This window comes from Gopherus evgoodei, chromosome 11 (genome assembly GCF_007399415.2).
Source record: "Gopherus evgoodei ecotype Sinaloan lineage chromosome 11, rGopEvg1_v1.p, whole genome shotgun sequence".
Lineage (NCBI taxonomy): Eukaryota > Metazoa > Chordata > Testudines > Testudinidae > Gopherus > Gopherus evgoodei.
Genome location: NC_044332.1, coordinates 27,386,513 through 27,410,369, shown reverse-complemented (window position 1 = coordinate 27,410,369; position 23,857 = coordinate 27,386,513). Strand labels below are relative to the sequence as shown.

At 41.6% G+C, this 23,857-nt stretch overlaps 1 protein-coding gene across 1 annotated transcript in view; it reads right to left on the bottom strand.

Annotated features, from left to right (window-relative positions):
* Positions 1-23,857, bottom strand: part of TMEFF2 (transmembrane protein with EGF like and two follistatin like domains 2) — a 181,240-nt gene that overhangs the window by 80,526 nt on the left and 76,857 nt on the right. The window contains exon 5 of the mRNA XM_030580806.1: positions 3,350-3,446. Coding sequence (XP_030436666.1) covers positions 3,350-3,446 — 97 coding nt within the window. The remainder of the gene's footprint in view (positions 1-3,349; positions 3,447-23,857) is intronic.

Sequence of the window (23,857 nt, the reverse complement as noted above, 5' to 3'; positions counted from 1 at the left end):
CGGTTTGCTCTCTCGTTCCCGGAACCCCGAGCAAGCAGGTCTCCTTCCCTGCGGTTTGCTGGGTGGCTCCGGGAACGCGAGAGCAAATCGCAGCGAAGCTGGTCTCCTTCCCCGGTTTGCTCTCTCGTTCCCGGAACCCCGAGCAAGCAGGTCTCCTTCCCTGCGGTTTGCTGGGTGGCTCCGGGAACGCGAGAGCAAACCGCGGCGAAGCTGGTCTCCTTTCCCGGTTTGCTCTCGCGTTCCCGGAACCCCCCTTGAAGCCGCCCAACAGCGCTGCAGTGTGGCCACATCTAACACCACTTGCAGCGCTGGTTGCTGTAAGTGTGGCCACTCTGCAGCGCTGGCCCTATACAGCTGTACTAATACAGCTGTAACAACCAGCGCTTTAAAATTTTAGATGTAGACATGGCCTTAGAGTGAATCAAGCACCAACCCCAGGGCTTCGGAACAGTTTCTGATTGATAGGACAAACTGAAAGTTCAAGGCTAATTTCCTCACAATAACAGTTCTCAATGCTTGCTAGTAACCATTGACCTAATTTGGACTCCACAAAGCTAATCAGTGAAGTAGGATAATTAAAGAAGTTTTGTTTCTGAAACTAGATAAACATAAAAATACCAATCAAATAATAAACGGATATGTGTTTTTCACCTAATCTGGAGCATTTATTTTTCACACACTAAATCTGTGTGTATGGATATGAAGGAACGTGATTGACTTTGGTTCATATCAAATTCTGAAATTCAGTCCCAGTGTATTTGAAAGAAATCTAGGCTCTCAATACATAGCCTGCTTCCATTTCAGAAATATAATAATAAAAATGGTTTACACACAGAAGACTTATTTCTTAGAAATATGTTTATCCAAAATAAAACAGGGGGCAGGAATGGGAAAAGAGAGATCTGTCGTAGCACATGAACTGTTTACTTCAAAACAACTCTTTAACAGCCTTAGGGTATGGCTACACTCGAAACTTCAAAGCGTTGCCGCGGGAGCGCTGCCACGGCAGCGCTTTGAAGTGTGAGTGTAGTCGCAGTGCCAGCGCTGGGAGAGAGCTCTCCCAGTGCTGCACGTACTCCACATCCTCATGGGGTTTAGCTTGTAGCGCTGGGAGCCGTGCTCCCAGCGCTGCGGCACTGTTTACACTGACGCTTTAGAGCGTTGTATCTTGCAGCGTTCAGGGGTGTGTTTTTTCACACCCCTGAGCGAGAAAGTTGCAGCGCAGTAAAGCGCCAGTGTAGCCATGGCCTTAGGATGGTCTTTTTACTTCTGCTTTGAAACAAATTAACTAGTAACATCCTTCTAAGTGTTCTTCCCTGCTTCCTGCACCCCAAAGTGTATTCCCTTGAAGAAAGACTGCCTCTCAATAAAGACTGTGCACTACAGTTATATTGCTCTTCATAGATGTTTCAAAGGAAGGGAGTTAGGCTATTTTATCTGTTATGTTCCCTGAAACAAACAAAAAAATGCTAGCATTATACAGAGCTTATCATGGTTAATAACATTATCATGTACCCAGTTATACTCCCTATCCTTCCCTTCTCTTCTACTCCAACTTAAAAGTTCACCTAAATATGAAGCTATAGCCACTGGACTGTGACTTCCGATATATTAATTTTAACAAGGTTTTATTTTGACACAGGCATGACCAAAGCACTTCTGAATAATTGTGTGAAGATCCTACTGGGAAACAGAAGATTTGTGTTATACTCTTAGACAAAATCAAAATTAAGCAATTTTTTAAACTCAGTCTCTTTCCATTATTACTAACATATGTTGTGGAAAATTGACCACACGGTTGATTTTAGATCAGACAGCCTGAGGCTCCTTTATTTCATACAAGCATATATGCAGGGAGAGACAGTATGACCCCATGCAAGAGACAAGCTGCTCTGTTTTTTACAAATCTTACCAAGCTTATAAAGGTTAAAACTGCAAAACATAGCAAGCCAGTTACAAATGTTATTTACCTTATTTGGGATCCTATATTGAGCCAAGCAAGCTAACTGTTCAGTTTTCCCATTTAAGGTTTTTCCTGTTATTGTCGAGACTGCGGTTTGACTGTTCTAACACCCTTTTCATTGCGGTCAGGTTATGCAAGGGCAGCTGTCACAAGCTAGCATGTTTGGGACCCCCCTGTCCTATTACCTTGTTCCCTTTTCCATGTTCAGTTCCTCTTAGTTGGGGCCCTGATCACATCTTTCTGCCCTCGCATGCCCTTTGTACAGAAAAATAAGCTTAGCTGTTGCTTCATAACTTTTGCTCATTGGGCCTCAGACTCTGTGTGTGTGTGTGTGTGTGTGTGTGTGTGTGTGTGTGTGTGTGTGTGTGTGTGTGTGTGTGTGTGTTCCCTGACACATATAATCATGAAGAATCTTGCTTCTTTTTTTCAGTGGCACAATTTCTCTTGCTAACTGGTTTTAGAGCCAGGTTTTTTTTTAAAGCATAAAATCATAGGCCTTTGAAAGCTTGGCAGGACCCGATCAAAATGAGCATAAATTGATCATGTGCTTTCTCCTAGCTTACCACATCCACAACCTTCCTTACCGAAGAGAAGCAATGTTCATAATTTCATGCCTGACTGGTAGTGCATAGAACATTGTGTTTCGATGGGGTCAGCTGACTAACACCAGGTCTAATAACCTTCTTTGGTATTACTCCCTCCCTATTCTTTTCTTAATCTGTTCCTTTCTGTTTGTTTTACACTTGCAGTTTAGAGACAGTCTTCCAGCTGTATCATGTTTGCCCTTCCAAATAAGCAAAAAGAACAGGAGTACTTGTGGCAACTTAGAGACTAACAAATTTATTTCAGCATGAGCTTTCGTGGGCTACAGCTCATTTCTTCGGATGCACAGAATGGAGCACACAGACAGGAGATATTTATACATACAGAGAACATGAAAAGGTGGAAGTATGCATACCAACAGGAAGAGTCTAATCAATACTGGTTGGTATGCATACTTCCACCTTTTCATGTTCTCTGTATGTATAAATATCTCCTGTCTGTGTGTTCCATTCTATGCAGCCAAAGAAATGAGCTGTAGCCCACGAAAGCTCATGCTGAAATAAATTTGTTAGTCTCTAAGGTGCCACAAGTACTCCTGTTATTTATGCGGACACAGACTAACACGGTTGCTACTCTGAAACCTTCCAAATAAGTGCTCTCAATCCAAGTGAGCATGATTTGCAATGTCTCTATCTATGTGTAAGATGAATGGACTTTGGGCGGAGGACAAGAGAAAGGGTGTACATTATTGTTTAATATCCTCTCACATGGTGGGTCTCTGAGCAATGACACCTTTAAATAATAGGACATTAATTACAGAAGAAATGTGTAAAATTACTGTACCAAACATCCTCTGCATCTTCATCGCACTCTGCCCCAAACTGGCAAATGTCACAAGTGGACGTCTCTTTTTGATTGGTTTCTCCTGAGCCTTCATTGACTGTTTGATACAAAGCAAAAGAATGTCCATGAGTAAACACAAAACAACAGCGAAGTGATTCTCATCTACAGGAAAGCTAAATGTATATGTTAACCTTTGATAATTTAACACACTGGTCAAGATGGTGGTGCTTGGGTGACACCCATATTTCACACAAGAGACCACCACAAACATTTTTCTCCTTAGCTGGGATAAACACCACAAACCAGAGACACATGCGCTTGCTGAGAGAAGAGGAGAGGAACTGGGGAAATCAATGTATGTTCTTTCCCATTTTGACAATAATTTTTTCTCAAAATCATAATAAGGAAGGAGGCAGCAACACTGAGCCCGGAAAACTCACATTAAGCTCCACTGCTTTATTCCTGGAAAAATATATGGAGTCAATCGATAGTATAGCATAGTGATTTACTTGTGTCCTTTGCAGTCTGTGCAAGTGAAGAGCTTGTGGGAAACCCAGGGAGTATGCTTCCCCAAGAAATGTTTGGAAAATACCTATCTCATGGTGCTATCTGGTCTATTCCAAAGGCAAAAGATTTGTCTCTTCAGAAGTATTGTTATGAGCCCTGAGAACTAGTCATTTCTGGCAGGGATGATTTAGCACTGTTCATATTGGGGGAAGAATGCCACCAGGGACAGAGAAATCAATCCAACCCTTCTTTCATTTTGCTGGCAGAATTTTCTCACGGGCCCCCTCCGGCACCGAATTGGACACAGGGATATAAGGTAAAATTTCCAAAAGTGAGTACATAGGTGACAAAGGAGTCTAAGTGCCATTGAAATTCAATTTGAAAATGTTACATTGGGCTTTGAATTCAGCCCTTAATGTCCCATAAATTACATGAAGGTACCAAGGAAAGAATATGAATGGATAAGTTGAGAGGGGTACAAGTGGACTGTTAGTGATAGTTTTAGGGAGAATTCTTGTGAAATGATCCAACAGAATGCTATATTTTTTTTTATAAAACAGTATAAGTATTGAGAGCTGTGGATAGGTGCTTTGTAGGAGACACAGTACATAAAGATATAACTTATAGTAACAGAATAATTAGCTCACGCCGGACTTAAAGTAACAACTTTGATTGTCATTATCTGCATAGAAATTCTTTGCTACCTACTTTTAATGTCTTCCTTTTACTATTTGTTCATTCAAATTTAGAACAGTGGTACAGATTTACTGCAGGACAGAGATTTAGAGAAGCACAGAACCCCCTAGAAAGCTTTAAGCATGTAAGTAGACCCACTGAGGTTGACAGGACTAATCACTAGAGCTGGTCAGGAATTTTCCAGCAAAACTTCCACCTCCCCTCGACCTGCAGCCATCAAAAATACTGATTTGTCGAAACCAAAACTTTTCAGGAGAAAGTTGCTTTCAACAAATGTCTTGACTCAAAACATTTCTGAAAAGAAAAGTTTCTAAATTGTCAAAAGATCCTGTTTGTAAACGAAAGGTATCAGTTTTCTGGTTCAAAATGGCTTTTTGTTAAAAAAATTCAGTTAATTATAGTAAAAAAATTTTTAAAAAGCTTAATTGAAACAAAATGTTTAGAAATGACTGAAATGAAATACAGTAATGTGATTAATTGGTACCAGTTCTCTCCTGCCCCACTCCCCCGTCAGACATTTGGGTTGTGAAATTTTTCACAATTTTGACTTTTTTATCCCAGTTCAGGATGAGAAATTTTTTCCAGAATCTCAAAAGTTTTCATGGGACAGGGAAACCATTTTGTGCCCAACTCTACTCATCACATTCTGAAAGTTGCTGGAATGGTACTATAATACTAGAATTACACGCATTTTAAGTTTGTATGGGCAGGCACCAAATTGGTTTGCTTTTCCCCCTAAAGTGGTGCAGCACAAAACGATAAAGGAACCCAAATTACTGCAAAGCAGTTTTTACGAGGTAGGTGTTCTAAGCCTCCAAAAGAGGAAGGCTAGTTATGGAGTTAGACCTAGGTGCTAGCCTGGATTTTGGAGACTTTCCACTCTGCCACAAACTCCCTTTGTGACCTCACCATTCAACCCTAAATTTTCAAAGGGGCTAGTGAGTTTTGGGTGCCCAACCTGAGACAGCTTAAAAATTTGATTTTTAGAAGGGGCTTGGAAGAAAAATCAAGCTCTTTAAAGGGCTGGTCTTCACTCAGGGAGATCTAGTGAAGACCTGCTAAAGCGATGGCAAGGCACTCTCCAGTCGACCCCAGTACTCCAACTCTCTGGGAAGAGTAAAGGAAGTCGACTGGAGAGCATCTCCCATTGACACAGTGCAGTGAAGACACTTGGGTAAGTTGACCTAAGTTACATCGACTCCAGCTATGTTATTTACGTAGCTGGAGTAGCTTAACTTAGGTCAACTTACCCCTGGAGTGAAGACAAGCCCAAAGTGTCTCAAGTTGAGAATCCAAAAATAGAGGCACCAAAAATTACTTGCAAATTTAGGCCTATTACTTGTCTTTGCTTCAGTGCCGCATCTTCTAAAATGGGAAAACAGCATTTTTTTTTACCTTGCCATGGTGTTGTGACAATAAATACATTAAAGGTTGTGAAGCCCTCAGATATTATGATAGTAACCACAGAAGTACCTAAGAGAGAGAGTCTCACATGTTTTTCCTGTAGGCTTAACAAAGTCAAACCAAACATTCATATTTTTTAGATCTGAGCTACTCTAAAGGAATTTCCCATCAGATCATTGCCTGAATCTAAATTGTATTAAAAAGGAAATCTTCACCTAAAGTGAAGGAAGAGATATAAGAGAAGGAAGTTAACATTACATCAATTGGGTTTTTTTTCCAGCTTGTAGAATTGTCATCAGTTTATTTATTTTTATACATACAAAACTTCAGTTTTAAGCAATCAAGGGAAGCTGAAAACAACAACAAAATAAAGCCAACCAAACATGCTCTGGATTTCTGCTCCAATGAGTTGTCACTGTAGGAAGAAGGGTCCAGTATGGTGTTTTGATGTTTTCTTTAAAAGCTGTTGGAAATTTAGCTGATCTAACCAAGTTTGATTTTTAATGATAATCTATTTCTTGGAAAGGTCAGTTTTTGGCAGCCATTCTTGGCAGTGGTCTTGTGGCTAAGGCACTCAACTCCCAGCTCTCGCTCAGACCAGTTACAATTTCCTTGCCCAACAGATTCACCAGCTGTAAAATGGGGATAACTATACTTTGAAGTATGGTTTGTAAAGCATTTTGGGATTTCCAGGTGGAAGACACTATATAAGAGCCAAGTATCATCTATCTCATAACTGAGCATTTGTAAACATGTTGCCATTTGTCCCAAGTTTTAGAGGGAGAGAATCTATATTTTCAGCAAAACATCTTTCGTTTTTCTATTCTTTGCTCCAAAAATCACATTCACTGTATTTCATTGTAGTTAAAAAGGTGTGTCCTTATTTTACCTCCACATTTGGCCAGGGATTTTTCACACTGTCTTGAGCAATTTAATAGCTATGTAAGTCATTTTTTAAACAATTCATATAATTGAAAGGTTTAATATTTTGAATAAAAGGAGATGTTTTGGAGGGGAACATCTTCATATAAGTATAGCACAGCTCTTAATTTCTGCTATAAATGAACAGGTAGCTCTTTTATCAAAGAAGCCATGTATTTGGTATTCCAGAGACAATTTACTAATGGCACCATTGAGACTCTGAGCACCCAACCTTACACATTCCTGATTAAATGGCAATGACTTAGCCTTTCCTCATTCTTCTGCTTTCAATGTCTACAGAGATGGCTGGTCTTAATTAGAGCTATGCAAATAATGGACTTTGCAGCTGACTGGTAATTTAAAAAAACATCATTTTGAGCTGTACTGAAAACAATTTTTTAAAATTTTTTTTCTATGACCCGAAGCAAAACTTTTCATTTAAACATTATGCATTTTTGATATTTAAAATTTTTGTAAGGAAATTGCAAAATGAAAATTTTGGAATATTCTGTGTTGAAAATGTCAAAATTAAACATTTTGATTTAGGTTGGGGGTTTTTTTGCGGAGGAAGGCAGGGGAAGTTTTGACATGAACAATTTCGTGAAAATTAGTTAAATTGGCAAAATGTTTTGGTGTCAGTGAATCTGCATTTTTCCAGTTTTGGCTGAAAATTTTGGCCTTGCTCTATGGTTCACATTTAAGATGAGTTTTCTCTCATTCTTTCTTTCCTGCTGTGCAGATGAGTGGCCTTGATAAAAGCAGACATCTCAGAAAGAGTTATTTTCTCTGTATTTCCTTCTGATATTTAGCTTCAGGACTGGTAGATGTTCATTTTCTAAGGTGACTGCTTTTTTCTTTGCACACTTGCTAGCTGCACTTGTCTTTGTAGCTCAACTAAAAAAATCTTTATAGAGGAAAATGAATTAGACATAAAAAAAAAAGTTTACCGCTGCACAGGAAAAAAGCTATCTTGTCTCTTAACAGTGAATTTGCTCCTGCTAAAAATAAAAGGGCTCTTTGCTCTGCCATAACACATACAGTTCTTATCTTATTAGCAATTTTACAGGTTTAATACAGTTGAACAATTCCAGAGGACCACGGGATAGCGATGTGGTAGGGCACATGTCTCAGGGAAGCTTTAACAGCCAAAGCCAGTCTCTTATTATTAATGCAATGCAGAACTGCTAAGGAGCAAGTTCCTTTTTGTGTTAGCTTGATTAGCAACTTCCAGAATGCAAGTTACTGTCACACAGGAAACATGCTAACATGACTAACACTATCTGAAAGTCACTTCAGAGACAACCTTAATTTCCTCAGCAACAGGGATTCTTAGCTAGAGATGCACCAAACATAATTTAGACAGTCAATGGACTGTAATAACCACAACAGCCCCTATTTTAAGCATCTGGCCCTCTTCTGGCAGCCTCACTGCACTCAGATCAGATAGCTGTATTATCAACAGGATCTGGATTGCCTGAACCTCACACAAGGGAGAAACCAAATTTGGAAAGATTTCATATTGTTTTTGTTGCCAAGGAAACCACTTTGCAAGCATCTACATTTTCAGCATATTTGTCCGACTTTGTGCCTGTCTGGCTTCCAGAATAATGGAAAAATCCCAACCATCAGTGGAAACTTCAACCTTCTTTCCAAATCTCAATTTTATATAAAAACTTTCAATTCTTTCAGTCTGTGAATACTTCTTTCAGGCACCTGCGCATATAGGAAACCACACTCTGACTTTAAATATCCAACCTGCCACCGCATTATATCTCATCAGGGGTTTAACGCTGTTGCAGGTCTGATATTTAACTAAAAAGATACTAAATAGCGATGTTTGAACTGATAGATAAATATTGTTAAGTGTTCTTCCAACAGGTAATCAAATATGCTTTTATCTATACCTCTTGGAAGCTTGCTTCCATCCACCCCTTCACAGTAGCATCCATAGTGGAATTGTTAACCCTGGAGTGGGCAGCAGAAAATTTTTTCTTGAGACGCTAGAGGCTACATATTGGTTAAATGACAAAGGGAGCAAATGTTCTCCTCTGATGGATGGTGTACAGGGCAGTCAGTGTCAGAAGAGAAGAGGCAAGGTGGGAGACATGAAAGAAAAAGCAATTACGCGGTAGGATCGCCCACCAATCACATAGCTCTGCAGCTGTTAAAATACATTCCAGTCATATAACTCTGAAAGCAGTAAGATTATCTTCAAAGAAAGCAGCAAAGAGTCCTGTGGCACCTTATAGACTAACAGACATATTGGAGCATGAGCTTTCGTGGGTGAAAACCCACTTCGTCGGATGCATGTGACCTTCAAAGAGTGGTTCCAGTTTGCAGAGGCTTATTCAGGGTAATGAAAATTATTAGAATGCTGTCCCAAGAATTTTTTTAAAATATGTTGTATAAATACAACAAATACACATTATGAAATACTATCACAGTATAAAAGATACATGGAATATAGGTACTTTGCACTATTATGGTTATGTTCTGACTTGTGTTATGAAATCTGATTTAGATTACTGTCTCTAATAACCTTAATTTTAGCTTGTTAAGTCCCAAATAATGCAGTTAATTTAATACAAGCTAAGCCAGTAGAAATTGCCTTGTCTGTCTTGGACTGGGAACCTCATTACCCTTTTGTGATTACTGGAATCACTTGGTGGTTAGGAAATACAATTATAAATATATATATATTTTTTAATAATGTGCTCCTGTGCTATGGAATTCTGAATCATGGAAGGCTAATTCCTTTAAATGGAATTGAAACGATCATGTTAAGTATTGTCTATGGTAGGTAAAATTAGGGAGAAAGAGAGAAACAAATACAAAAGTAAGGAAAAGACAGTGCCCATGATTGTCCTTCAGCCTATGCACTCACAAAAGACAGCCATCCCTGCCCCCCCCCTTTTTGCTACTGCACAGGCTGCCTGGGCCTTAGGACTGGATGCACACGGCTAAGTGGGTGCTCTTTGTCTGTTGTGGGTAGATGGACTGAGAGGGGCGGAACCTTGTTTTCACCCACTGGTGTGCTAGCCAGTACAGCAGAGTCGGCACTGGGAAGATGGAGGTTGTAGTTGGTATAGAACCACAGCAAGTTATTGTCAGGGGTGGTTCTATGTATTTTGCTGCCCCAAGCATGGCAGTCAGGTGGCTTTTGTTGGCTTGCCTGCAGAAGGTCCACCGGTCCTGCGCCTTTGGTGTACCCGCCGTCGAATTGCTGCCAAAGCCGCAGACCGGCGGACCTCCTGCAGGCAAGTCACCAAAGGCAGCCTGACTGTCGCCCTCATGGCGACCGGCAGGCTGCCCCCCGTGGCTTGCTGTCCCAGGCACTCGCTTGGTGCGCTGGTGCCTGGAGCCGCCCCTGGTTACTGTACCCCGAGACCAGGGTAGGGGGAGGGTGAAGCGAGGGATGATGTTGTTATGCTTCCTGGATGTTACCATGGGCTGTGTTCTTGTGGCATACTCTAGCTTGAAAGGTATTTTGGGACTGATTCTACCACCTTTATTCATGATGATAGCACCTTTGTCATGTAGTTTTCTGACTGAACTGTTCCGCATGAACTATGGGTGGTGAACTCTGCTACTGTGAAGAAGCAAGCAGCAGAAAAAGACTTGGAGTACTGAAAATATACTTCTTTTATAATTAGTTCGATTAGCAACTGCAGTAACTTAGGTTACAAGGATTCCCATACCACCTGCTGATAGGGGACTACGATAGTCTTTCAAGGCTGGAACAGGTCTCTGCCTTAGCTAAGCTCCTAAAATAAACTAAATCTCTTCCAGGACTGGAACAAATCTTGCAAGATGCCCAGGCTTTCAGCTAAGCCAGGCATCCAGGCTAAATACCGTCCCAGGCTGACTGGCTTTTTCAAAGCTGGACCAAGCTCCTTAACCCTGCTGCTACTGGACACCAGCCAATCAGCCACTAGTCTCAGTAACAGCCTTCTTAGCCACAACACTACTCCAAAGGATTGGCAGAATGTGGTATGTCAGCAGTATTATCCAGGTCTTTTCTTCACGTGAAGAAAATGTCTAGCAATAAATCCAGTCAATATATAAGATTGAAAATGCAGCACCCATAATGATGTCTACTCTTCTTTCAGACTGACTCATGTACAGAGCCTGAAAGGCATTCTTAAAAACGCCCCCAATTTTAGATGGCTTTGCTTTTCAGCTTTGTGTTTGTGTGATAAAATTGAGGGCAGCTTTTTATGGAGGACTGAACTAAGCAGAATAACTTTGAACTACAACAAGTCTGAGGAACAAACTAACATCTTGGTAATGTGCATAAATTACCACATAATTAATACTTGCATACCAAACTTGAATGAGCTACCTGCACTGAATGTCACAGTTCCCTTTTGAAGAATGGGAAGAAGGTCCACTGTTGTATGTCAGATCCTCAAACCTAGACTTTGTCTTTCTTCTTGTCGAGTCTCTGTGCCAAATTCTACCTGCAACACTCAGATAGACTTGAATGATAAAAGCTGTTTACAGTGCATATAAAGGCTTCCAAGCTGTTGTTTTCAAGTTTTATTTATGTTTCCTAACTCCTCTTATTTTCTTGTTAGAAACCCTTGTTGTGACTTAAAGAAGCATTTATTGGCAAAAGAATACTAGTAGCTAACATAACATAATCTATAAAGTGGGGGGAGGGGTCACCATGTGGGAGAGTAACCATTATTCATTCTGGATACTGCAGCTCTGAAAATTGCTAAAGGTCTTCAGTGTGTGCTGCTGGCCTGCTATTAAAAGAGCAATATGGGCCAAATTATGCCTATTCGGAAGCAATGGAGCACTAGAAAAAGGGAGCAGGTGCATTTCCTGAGCAGCAGGGCCTGGAGCCATTATGCCTGCATGAGGAATAATAATCCAGGGATGTAGAGAGCAAGGTGGTGAGGAAAAGCTCTTTTTGCATGTTAAGGGCCTGATTCAAATCCCACTGAAGTACCGGGAGCCTTATCATCAATGCACTTTGGATCAAGACCTTAAAGAGGGCCAGAGTCTTGGCTTTGCCATCAACTCGCTCAGACATCATCCCTATGTAGCTACTAGCATGGAAGGCAGCCTTTCCTTACATTGTCCATTCAGTGTAGACAAGTTATGACTACCCCTTGCGCAGGTGTGTTGGAAGGGAAAGGGTTCCCTGTGCTCACCCCAACCTCTAGCACTCCTGTGGGCTTGTCTACATCAGAAAGTTGCAGCGCTGGTGAGGGAGTTACAGCGCTGCAACTTTGAAGGTGTACACATCTGCAGGGCATCACCAGCGCTGCAACTCCCTGTTTGCAGCGCTGGCCGTACTCCCGTTTTGTCTCGGGTGTAGAGGATCCAGCGCTGGTGATCCAGCGCTGGTAATCCAATGTAGACACTTACCAGCGCTTTTCTTGACCTCCGTGGAAGGAGGAAGCCTCTGGTAATCAAGCGGGTCTCCTTTCCCGGTTTGCTCTCGCGTTCCCGGAACGCCGAGCAAGCAGGTCTCCTTCCCTGCGGTTTGCTGGGTGGCTCCGGGAACGCGAGAGCAAACCGCGGCGAAGCGGGTCTCCTTTCCCGGTTTGCTCTCTCGTTCCCGGAACGCCGAGCAAGCAGGTCTCCTTCCCTGCGGTTTGCTGGGTGGCTCCGGGAACGCGAGAGCAAACCGTGGCGAAGCGGGTCTCCTTTCCCGGTTTGCTCTCTCGTTCCCGGAACGCCGAGCAAGCAGGTCTCCTTCCCTGCGGTTTTGCTGGGTGGCTCCGGGAACGCGAGAGCAAACCGCGGCGAAGCGGGTCTCCTTTCCCGGTTTGCTCTCTCGTTCCCGGAACGCCGAGCAAGCAGGTCTCCTTCCCTGCGGTTTGCTGGGTGGCTCCGGGAACGCGAGAGCAAACCGCGGCGAAGCGGGTCTCCTTTCCCGGTTTGCTCTCGCATTCCCGGAATGCCGAGCAAGCAGGTCTCCTTCCCTGCGGTTTGCTGGGTGGCTCTGGGAACGCGAGAGCAAACCGCGGCGAAGCGGGTCTCCTTTCCCGGTTTGCTCTCGCGTTCCCGGAACGCCGAGCAAGCAGGTCTCCTTCCCTGCGGTTTGCTGGGTGGCTCCGGGAACGCGAGAGCAAACCGCGGCGAAGCTGGTCTCCTTTCCCGGTTTGCTCTCGCGTTCCCGGAACCCCCCTTGAAGCCGCCCAACAGCGCTGCAGTGTGGCCACATCTAACACCACTTGCAGCGCTGGTTGCTGTAAGTGTGGCCACTCTGCAGCGCTGGCCCTATACAGCTGTACTAATACAGCTGTAACAACCAGCGCTGCAAAATTTTAGATGTAGACATGGCCTGTAATTAGAGCAACCACAATATACAAGGGATGTTACACTCAAATGTATATGTGGAAGGCTAGTCTGATTTTGAATATTAGTTGGTACTTAGATAGCATGACTCTTCTTCCAAGAGGTGTTCCAACATTAATGATCACCCGTCACAGAATACTGTGAGGCACATAAGTGAGCATTTTAACCTCCATTTAAAAAAGACTGGAATGGCCGTTAAAAAAGCTAATGCAGTTTTAGGATGCATCAGGTGAGGTATTTCCAGCAAAGATAAAGAGGTGTTAGTACCACTATACAAGGCACTGCTGAGACCTCATGTGGAATACTGTGTGCAGTTCTGGTCTCCCATGTTTAAGGAGGATAAATTCAAACTAGAACAGGTTCAGAGATGGGCTACTACAATGATCCGAGGAATGGAAAACCTGTCTTCTGAAAGGAGACTCAAAGAGCTTGGCTTGTTTAGCCTAACCAAAAGAAGGTTGAGGGGGGATATGATTGCTCTTTATAAATAAATCAGAGGGATAAATATTAGGGAGGGAGAGGAATTATTTAAGCTTAGTACCAACGTGGACACAAGAACAAATGGATATAAACTGGACACTAGGAAGTTTAGACTTGAAATTAGATGAAGGTTTCTAACCATTAGAGTAGTGAAATTCTGGAACAGCCTTCCAAGGGGAGTAGTGGGGGCAAAAGACATATCTGGCTTTAAGACTAAGCTTGATAAGTTTATGGAGGGGATGGTATGATGGGATAGCCTAATTTTGGCAATTAATTTGGCAACTGATCTTTGATTATCAGCAGGTAAATATGCCCAATGGTCTTTGATGGGATGTTAGATTGGGTGGGATCTGAGTTACTACAGAGAATTCTTTCCTGGGTGCTGGCTGCTGAGTCTTGCCCACATGCTCAAGGTTTAACTGATCGCCTTATTTGGGGTCGGGAAGGAATTTTCCTCCAGGGCAGATTGGCAGAGGCCCTGGAGGTTTTTCGCCTTCCTCTGCAGCATGGGTCACAGGTCACTTGCTGGAGGATTCTCTGCAGCTTGAGGTCTTCAGACCACAATTTGAGGACCTCAGTAACTCAGACATAGGTTAGAGGTTTGTTACAGGAGTGGGTGGGTGAGATTCTGTGGCCTGCATTGTGCAGGAGGTCAGACTAGATGATCATAATGGTCCCTTCTGACCTTAAAGTCTATGAGTATCTGAGGCAGAATTCTGAGTTTCCAGAAATGGCTTCTAGTTTTGGTGTTTGTTTTTGTAGCAACCAATTTCAGATACCAGGGCCACAATTTCCTAATTTGGGTGCCTAAACCTAGATCCCTTAATAACACCTCTACTACCTACAGCGCTTCTCATCAGTGAATCTCAGAGCGCTTTACAAAGGAGTTCAGTATCATTATAAGCAAACCGATCTGAGGAGCACCTCTAAACATCCATTGAAGAGGAGTACTCAGCACCTCTGAAAATGAGCTCTTTGGGGTGTAAAGTTGGACATCCAAATATCGAGGCACTCAAAACCAGACTAATAGATTTTAAGGCCACAAAGGACCATTGTGATCTCCTACATAACATAAGCCTGTGTTAATTCCTGCTTCAGGTCCAATAACTATGTTTGAACTAGATCATATATTTCAGAAAAATATTCAGTCCTGATTTTAAAAATTGACAGTGATGGGAAACTGCCTACAATCCTTGGTAAACTGTTACAATGATTAATTACCTGCACTGTTAAAAATTTTCACCCTATTTCTAGTCTGAATTTGGATTAAAGTTCACCCTTGAAAATCTATTCCTGAGTGACTTGCTCTAGGGTCAGAATCAGGATTAAAACTAACGATTCCCTGGCTCTCACTTCAATGTTCATTCCTCACATCACTTTATAATATGAGAATCACACATATAAATCTATTGCATTATACAGCACCAGATGACATTACCAATTGCGCACATGTATAGAGGAACTATCTGACACAAAAGTGTTAATTAAAAAAAAATATTTTGACTTATTTTATCAATCCAAAGAAGGGAATAGAAGCTAAATCCTCATGCTGATCTCAAAGAACATATTGCAAGCCACATGTTGTGGCAAAACCAAGTGATCCACAAAAGGGACAGTATTTGTGAAAAGGATCTTTCCATAATTAAGCTGCTATTGCTAAAACTTTTTGAGATAGCTCAGGATTATTTATTCTATTGCCCAATTATTTAAAAAAAGGACTTCACTGCATACAGAAGACAAGAAAGCACAACACGGCAGACCCACAAAGACATGGGAAGTAATGCAGGACAAAAAAAACCCCCGTAAAATTTAGAGACATTCGTTAAGAATTTATCCCAGCAACAACTAATATGTGATCTCTCTTACAGAAGAGTAGGAAAATTAGAAATAAAAATTATTTATTATATTGTAGCCTTCTTTTCTACTGTTGAAGGAAGATGCTCCTTCAACAGTAGAAAAGAAGCTTGTTCTGAAAGCTTGTTCTGGAACATTAAACCACCCCCCAGGGTAACATTAGTTACACCGACATAACTGCTCGTGTTCTATGTCGACGAGAGAGCTTCTCCCGCTGACATAGCCTCTGCTGCTCGCTACTCTGTCAATGGGAGAACTCTCTCCCGCCAGCATAGAGCGCCTTCACCAGACGCAATGCAGCTGCACTGCTGCAGTGCTGCATCTGTAGTCATGACCTTAGCCATCCCACCATACGCTTGAGCATTATCATGACAGACTTGAGCAGGTCAAAAGGGCAGGGGAGAAAGTGAGAGTGCTCTGAGGAATAAGTGGAGAGAGGCCAATGGAATTTGCCAAGTTAGGGTAAAATACCACAAACACCTTCTACACAGTGAATAAAAAACAGAGTAGAGAAATAAAAGCCCAGATGCTGACAATGACTTCATTCTAATCAATAAGTCTTTCTCCTGAAAGCACTAGCTCCGTCAAAAGCTTCAAAGTGAGAACAATGAATGGGTGTGAAACATGGGATGGGCTCAAGAGTGGCCTTCCTCTCAGAAGCTTGGCAAAGATTCAAAACATTATGAACAAAATGAAAAAATGGTCTCCGCATCGGTAATAAGTCTGACACGTCTTGTTCTTCTATCCTGCTGTCTCAGATACAAATGTATTCTCGCTCCCCCCCCCACAGACACATGCATCAACAAAATTAATAATTATATTACAAAACAATATCTGTGGCAAATTTGTGACTTGATCCAGAGCCCTTTGAACCCTGATGTAACTGAGCATAATATCACCAAAATTTTTCAAACATATAGGGGCGCCAAATTGTAATGCTGAGCAACATGGGAGCACTTCAGTGTATTAAGGATCCATGCAGGGTTGCCAAGTCCTGGGATGGATTAGGCAAGCATGTTAAAGGACACAGAGGGACTCTGCAACCGTGGCCCAGTCAGATCCCAGAGAGCTGCAGAAAAGGAGCAGGAGACGATACAAATGCTTCTCCGTCTCCCTAGGCCCTGAAGACCACACCCCTAGGGACTGTAATAGCCTACCCAGAGCAATCTGGGAATGCAAGAAGGACATTGAGGCCTGGGGCAGGAATTATCCTGTTTGATGTCACCCAGTGTTGCCAACTCTTGTGATTTTATCAGGCGTTGCCCGTTATTTGGTGCTCTTTGAGTCATGTGAATATAGGAGAATCTTCACTTCTTAAAATAAGTTTCCAACCATTCATGGCAGAGAAAAGCTTGCAAATGTGACCCAAGTGTACCCAAAAGGTAAATAAAAAGAACACAAAGATTATTTATTAAGGAAGAAGTAGTGGGATAATGGAGACTTGGGTTCTTTTCCCACCTAATTGCTTGGGGGAGAAGGGATATCTTTGTCTTGATGGGTTTTTAGGCACCACTTTCTGTTTCCTCAGCTGTCATCCAGACAGGAAGAGCCAGCGTCTCTAATATAGAGACAAAGGAGGAGGCATCAACTCCTTCCGATTATTCCCTACAGCTCTATGCGGGGGGAGCGGGAATGGCTTTGCAGCCACAGAATTGCTCCTCTCCTGCCACTGCTTGATACTACCCTCCTATTTATTGTCTCACGTGGGGATGGTTTGTGGACCTGTATGAACATGTGGGTCAGCAGTCAGGATGTGAATCTATACAAACACATACTGGGTGTTCTCTTTTTGTACAGTTATAGCCTGTTGGGAATGGTTTTAATTCTTAAACAAAAGCAATCAAAGGAGGGCCTATAAAATTTATTCTAATACAATTTGCTAGTTTCCATCACACGTTCTCCCACCCGCACCCACACAACTCGATTTAAAGTGCATTTTCTAAAAATTAAAATATAATCAGCCAAGACCACTCTCTCCTAGCAAATATAGGTAATTGTGTTTCAAAAGAAATAGCTCATAGAATAAAACCCTAATAGAGGCTTTCTGAGTGCTGACACAAACCAACAGTTATTATAGCACCCTTGCGCTGTCCTCCTGCACAATTTTATTGTTGCCTTGTGTATCTGGGATGCCAACTTTACAGATTTATGGGAGTGTAAGAGGACTGGAATTGACAGCATTTGCCAGCTTAAGGAAGAGGATCATTTAAATTTGCCAAGAGCTGCCTCTCATAAAATATCTTTGAGCAAAAAGCCAAATAGCATGGGGGGACTATTCATCTCTCTCTTGCATTAGTTTTGTTTTAAAGAGAAATCTCTTCCTTACAGGAGAATTTTCAATGAACAAAAGCAGCAGCTGTAAACATTCACACGATGCTGTCGAGGATGGCAGGTTGTAAATTAGAAATTTTCCTAGGCCACTCCCCTGATCTTGTCCATTTTGATATGCCCAGCAGTCTGAGTAGAAGTAGGCACCCGCACACTCTCCTTCCTTTATGCACTAATGCGGAGGCTAAATACAATACTGCCTACAATAAGTGTCTTGTATTTGATGTCCTATACCTGACACAGAGTAGATGAACTCTATGTAGGAGATTATCCTTGTATCAAACATACACTATGAAGCTAACATTTGTGGCAGATTATTTTTAAACAATGCTGCATTAGACATGGATTCAATAGCAGGAATCCAGATAAATAGCACCTACTTTCTCTTTAAAAAAAAGAATATAGCCGTAGTTAACTGGATATACCCTTACTGACCTTAGGCTAAAAACACGTGTCCCACTATGATTCAAAGCAAAAGGAGTGGCACTTTCACTTGTTCCTAGAAAACAACAGCTAAACCAACCCTGATCTTAGTACATATGCTAACTAAGAAAGGACATAATCCATGAATGCATGAAGGCTAAAATAAGAAAATCACTCCTTGGTTGAAATGGCTTTCAGACTGTAGTGTACATGCTGGCCAGCTTCCTACTTGGTTGGAAGACTAATAGAGAACTTGAATTTGAACCATTCTGGCCATTCAACTTTCAAGAAATAGAACACAAAAGAAAAAAAACACCTGGAAGAGCTGTCTAACACGCACTTGGCAAATACTTCAGTTTTAAGGTCTTTATCTGTGTACTATTGATTTAAATCTGTGTATCCTTTTGAATATTAGTATGGCTAGTGAGATAGCAACATCATACATAGAAATGCTCTGTATTTCAGAACAGATGAAGCTCCCAGTGGTAAAGGAAGATTTAGGTATCTCTGAAGATTTCTTATCACTGTGCAACATAACTCTCTAATGGTTCAGTGCCTTGGAGGGTCATCTGAGATCACTTATCATATAAATCAAATAGGTGGCAGGCTATAAGAGAGGAAGCCTATAGCAATTTCACATCTTTGCTCACAGCCATCAAATCTATCTTTAGGCTGACTATAGAGAAGATAATATGCCACTCCACTTAAATCATCCAGGAAACCCAAATATGGATATTAACCAATTTTAAGATGCTGCTACTAGCCTTGATTAAACTATGATTGACCTAGGAAATGACTGCTTTTAAATCCTAACACTAGGTTGCAGACATTGGACTTTATTCTAATGCACTCTAAGTCCTCTTTATACCACCCTGGCAATGTAAAAGGGCCTCAGAGTGAGTGTAAATAAAGCTTACACCCACTTTAAGGCTCCTTAAAGTCCAGAGTTGAAAGGTGTACCAGAAAGGGCTTTCTGTAGTCACAACTGAGGGCCGGTTTACACTAGAAACGTACATTGGCACAGCTACATCTCTCAGAGATGTTGAAAATCCAACCTAACCCCTGGTGTAGACAACACTAGGTCAATGGAAGACTTCTTAAAGATTGAGGATAGGTAGAGTACCACAGTAGCCAGGAAACCAGAGGAGGGGGACAGAGTCTGATTTCACTTCTCAATAGTCAAGAGAATGTGGGAGCAGGGGGGAGAATGATGGTGTAGATTCCTTCAACCAACAAGAGCAGAGGAGCGGGAGTGAGCAGATTCAAATTTACCTGACACCTACAGTATCAATGAGATCCTGATATGAAAGATGGATCCGTGGGAAGAGAGATGAACAGCACTCGGCCAGAATCCCAGCTGCTGGGGTCTGAGGCTTGCTGGTACCATCTTTCATATTGGTTTCTGCAAGTAAGTTTGGTCCCCTAGCTAGTGGCTGTCTGGCAAATTTTTCAAGCCCTACATTAAAATATATTTACAATAAGCACAAAATAGATCCCATATTTTATAGCATAGCCCCCAGCCCCCGCCCTTCCATAGCAAAATACCTATGTAAAGTATAGTATCCAGCTTCTTGAGAATGTCTTTCATCCTGAGTCATCTGACGAACAAAATCAGTCAGCAACTTATGGTTCCATATTTCTTTCCAAATATTCATGTATATCCATTTTAATTACAGGACGAGGCCCTGCACTATGAATGGCAACATTAAATGCTTATTGCGCCCTACACTGCAGACATGACACATTTACAGCTTATGCATACATAATATATGTGTCCACATCATAAAAATCATTAAGATTGGCACCAGTGATGGTAGCGTGATGGGCAGTGTTCACTGGTGGCACGACCCAATGGCTAGCGGTTTAGCCCTCTGCTCGCCACGACACTTATCTGTCCCCTGGGCCACCATCATGCCCTGTGATTTGACTGTCTGTGACAGGGGTTACCTGACCCTCTGGTCAGATCATTAGTCAAATCTCTCTCTGCTGTGATAGGGTTCCAAGGAACATACAAGATCTGTCTACTGACCCTTGTGGGTGTCCAATCCCAGATGGGTTTCCCTTCCTTCCTGCCCTCAAGGAGTGTCTAGAAATGAGGGTTTTCATACCCTTCTTAAAGAGAAGGGTTGGTAGGGGAGCCCATTTACTCCACTGCTCTGGCCCAGGGTCCCATATAAGAGGTAAAAATGTCCAACACCCAGGAGTGCCTTAAGGCTGCCTCCCTGGGCCACTTCCTGCCACACATTCTCTTGCCAAAATCTTAGTTTGCCTCATAGTAAAAGAAAAGATAATAACTGAACCATCAGTCCCTCTGGGCTTAGCAGGCAGGCTCTTCCTCTCCTGGAGGAGGTTACTGCAGCGCCCTTTTCCAGGAACTCTCAGGGTAGGTCCTTTCTCCTGCCCTGTCAATGATTTTCCTAGCTGTCTGACTCCCTTTTAAGCTGCACCTTCAGATGGAGCATGCTCTATATGTGCAGCTGGACGAGGATGCCTGGGCCCAAAGTTGCTCCTTAACTCATTCAGTTCCATACACTACATCACAGGGAGTCTCAACAAAAAGGCAGAGAATTTAATATATATATAGATACTGAAATAGCCTCTTTCCTAGAAAGGCAGCAGAACTCTAGTGGGGAAGCTTGCACTGCTGGGGCCAAACTGTTCCAGCTCTCTGAGTAACTTGGGGATTTCAATTTTCTGTCAGGAATCACCAACCCTAAAGACTTAAATAACAATTCACTGAAAAAACCTAAAATCCCTACCATCAAGATGAGTGGAGTGAATATTGCATGCCAAATACAGCCCTGGTGGGGACAATGGAGTTCAGTCCAGTTACACCAAAGCTGACATTGGTCCTCGGTGTATAATTTTACAGATGTGTTTGTGGTATGCAGGGAGGGATTTTGACAGGTCATCTAGTACAGTGCTCTGCACTAGGGCAGGATTATTATCCAGTCTAGACCATCCCTGACAAAAACAAGCTAGACAAACATCTGAAACCCACTAATGATGGAAATTCTACAAACTCCCTAGGTAATTTGTTCCAAAGGTTAGCTACCCTAAATCTCCCTTGCTGCAGCTTACGCTCATTACTTTTTTTCCTGTCCTCAGTGGAAAAGGACAACAACTTGTCACCCTCCTCTTTATAACAATCTTTTATGTACTTGAAGACTGTTACCATGTTTCCCTTCAGTTTTCTCTTCTCCAGAGTATACAAACTCTTTTTTTTTTCAATATTTCCACCTACGTCATATTTTCTAGATGTATAATCATTTTTGTTTCTCTCCTCTGGACTGTCTCTAGTTTGTACAATTGTTCCTGAAGTGTGGTGCCCAGAACTGGACACAATTCTCCACTGAGGCCTTGGAAGAATTGTTTCTCGTGTCTTGCTTATAACACTCTTGCTAATGTAGCCCAGAATGCTATTTGCCTTTTTTGTGACAGTATCACATTGTTGATTCTTTTAGTTTGTGATCCACTATAACCTACAGATACTTTTCTGCAGTACTCCTTCCTAGGCTGTCATTTACCATTTTGTATTTGTGCAACTGATTGTTCCTTCCTGAGTGTTCCTTCCTTGCATAAGTTCTTACTGAAGTGCAGCCTATTCATTTCAGACAATTTCTCCTGTTTGTCAAGATCATTTTGAATTGTAATCCTATCCTCCAAGATGCTTGCATCCCCTCCCAGCTTGGTATCATCTGCAACCTTTATAAGTGTACTCTCTATGCATTATCTAAATAGTTTATGATGATATTGAATAAAATTGGACCCACGTCAGATGCCTGCAGTACCCCACTCAATATGCCCTTCCAGATTGATTGTGAGCCATTGATAATTACTCTTTGGAGTACACTTTTCCAACCAGTTGTACACCCGCCTTATAGTAGATTTGTCTAAGCTATGTTTCTCTAGTTTGTTTATGAGAAGGTCAAGTGAGATAGTATCAAAAGCCTTACTAAAGTCGGCATATACCACATCTCCTGCTTCCCCCTTGCCACAAGGCTTATTATCCTGTCAGAGTAGAATATTAGGTTGGTTTGGCATGATTTGTTCTTGACAAATCCATATTGACTGTTAATTATCACCTTATTTCCTTATTAAGATTGGCACCAATGATGGCAGCGTAATGGGCAGAATTCACTGGTGCCATGACCAGGGGCTTACAATTATTTGCTCCATTATCTTTCTGAGTACCAAATTTAAGCTAACTGGTCTATAAATCCCTGGATTTTCTTAGTCCCCCTTTTTCAAAATGTACTGGACATGCTCTAAGTCAAATACTTTTATCAAAATAAACACGCCTTGGATATGCCATGGTATTGAGATGTAAGGATACATAACTATAGACAAAAACCAGATGCTAAATGGATAATACTTTGCAAAATGAAAGCATATCATGATCAGGAAACTAAGGTGGAAAATGCCAGTTGGAAGCTTTAGCAAATCCACTTAAGAATCTAAAAGAACTTTTCAGCCACTTATTACTGACTGATTCAAGACTGCTAGCTTATGCACGGGGAACTTGGGTAAAGCATCCCATAACTGACCAGCAGCCAGTTAACAATGAAGCAAATGTCTCAAATATTTCATTATTATAATGATGAAATAAACTGGCTCTGATAACTGTAATAACAGTAATAACATTTTACAAAAGTACCCTTATCTGCTTGAATAGAAGTTGCAACAGGTGTGCCTCTATAAAATCAACTGAGGAAGTATGCAAAGGCTAATTGCCTGATGAAGTCAACTTATTTCTTCCTCTCCCCTTCAACAAACACCTTTTCAGGTGATCTAATATTACGAGATACTATAATCATTAAGGATTGATCATGCTAATATAATTTTCTAGATGGCTTATCAACCAACTAAAATATGTTTTTCTCTATTTCCTTTCATAAGCAACAGCAATAATTAGGTCAGGGCAGAGTAGCAAAATTGATCATAAGATATTGCCCAAAGGGATAGAGAATGTACCATGAACATTTAGCATTATGCTCTCCAAACTCTAGATACATTAGTTACATTTAGTAACACTGCTATTTTTTGCCTTTCATAAAAGGAATCCATTAACTTAGATAACGTATAACAGAGGCTCATTTTTGTCTATTCCAAAACTGAATGGTTTTTCTTAAAGTTCATTACACAAAATGAATCAAGACAAGAAAACATGATTGTCTCGAATATCTACTGATAACATGTTCTTTCCTTATTTCAGTGTCGACTACCAGTCTCCTTGTGAAACCAGCATTTACAAAAGAGAATGAATGGCAAGCACTGGCTATGAAACCATAAAAGATTGTTATTCTGTGTCTTTATGGATTCTGAACCCAATTCTCTCAGAAAAAAACTCTCCCCTAACTTAAAATAAGAAATCTAAGAAGAATAGCCAAGTAGATGGACATCTGGGTGGAATTTCGGATAGCCTTCCTTTCCCCATCAAAACAAACCACTGTAGTTTGCAATGTATTTTTACAAGTATTTTATGATTGAATAGCAGTTGTGGTTTGACCTAATTTTTAGGTCTAGTCCTGCTCCCACTAAAGTCAGCCCTGCAGAATTAGGATCTTTGATGCTTTGCAG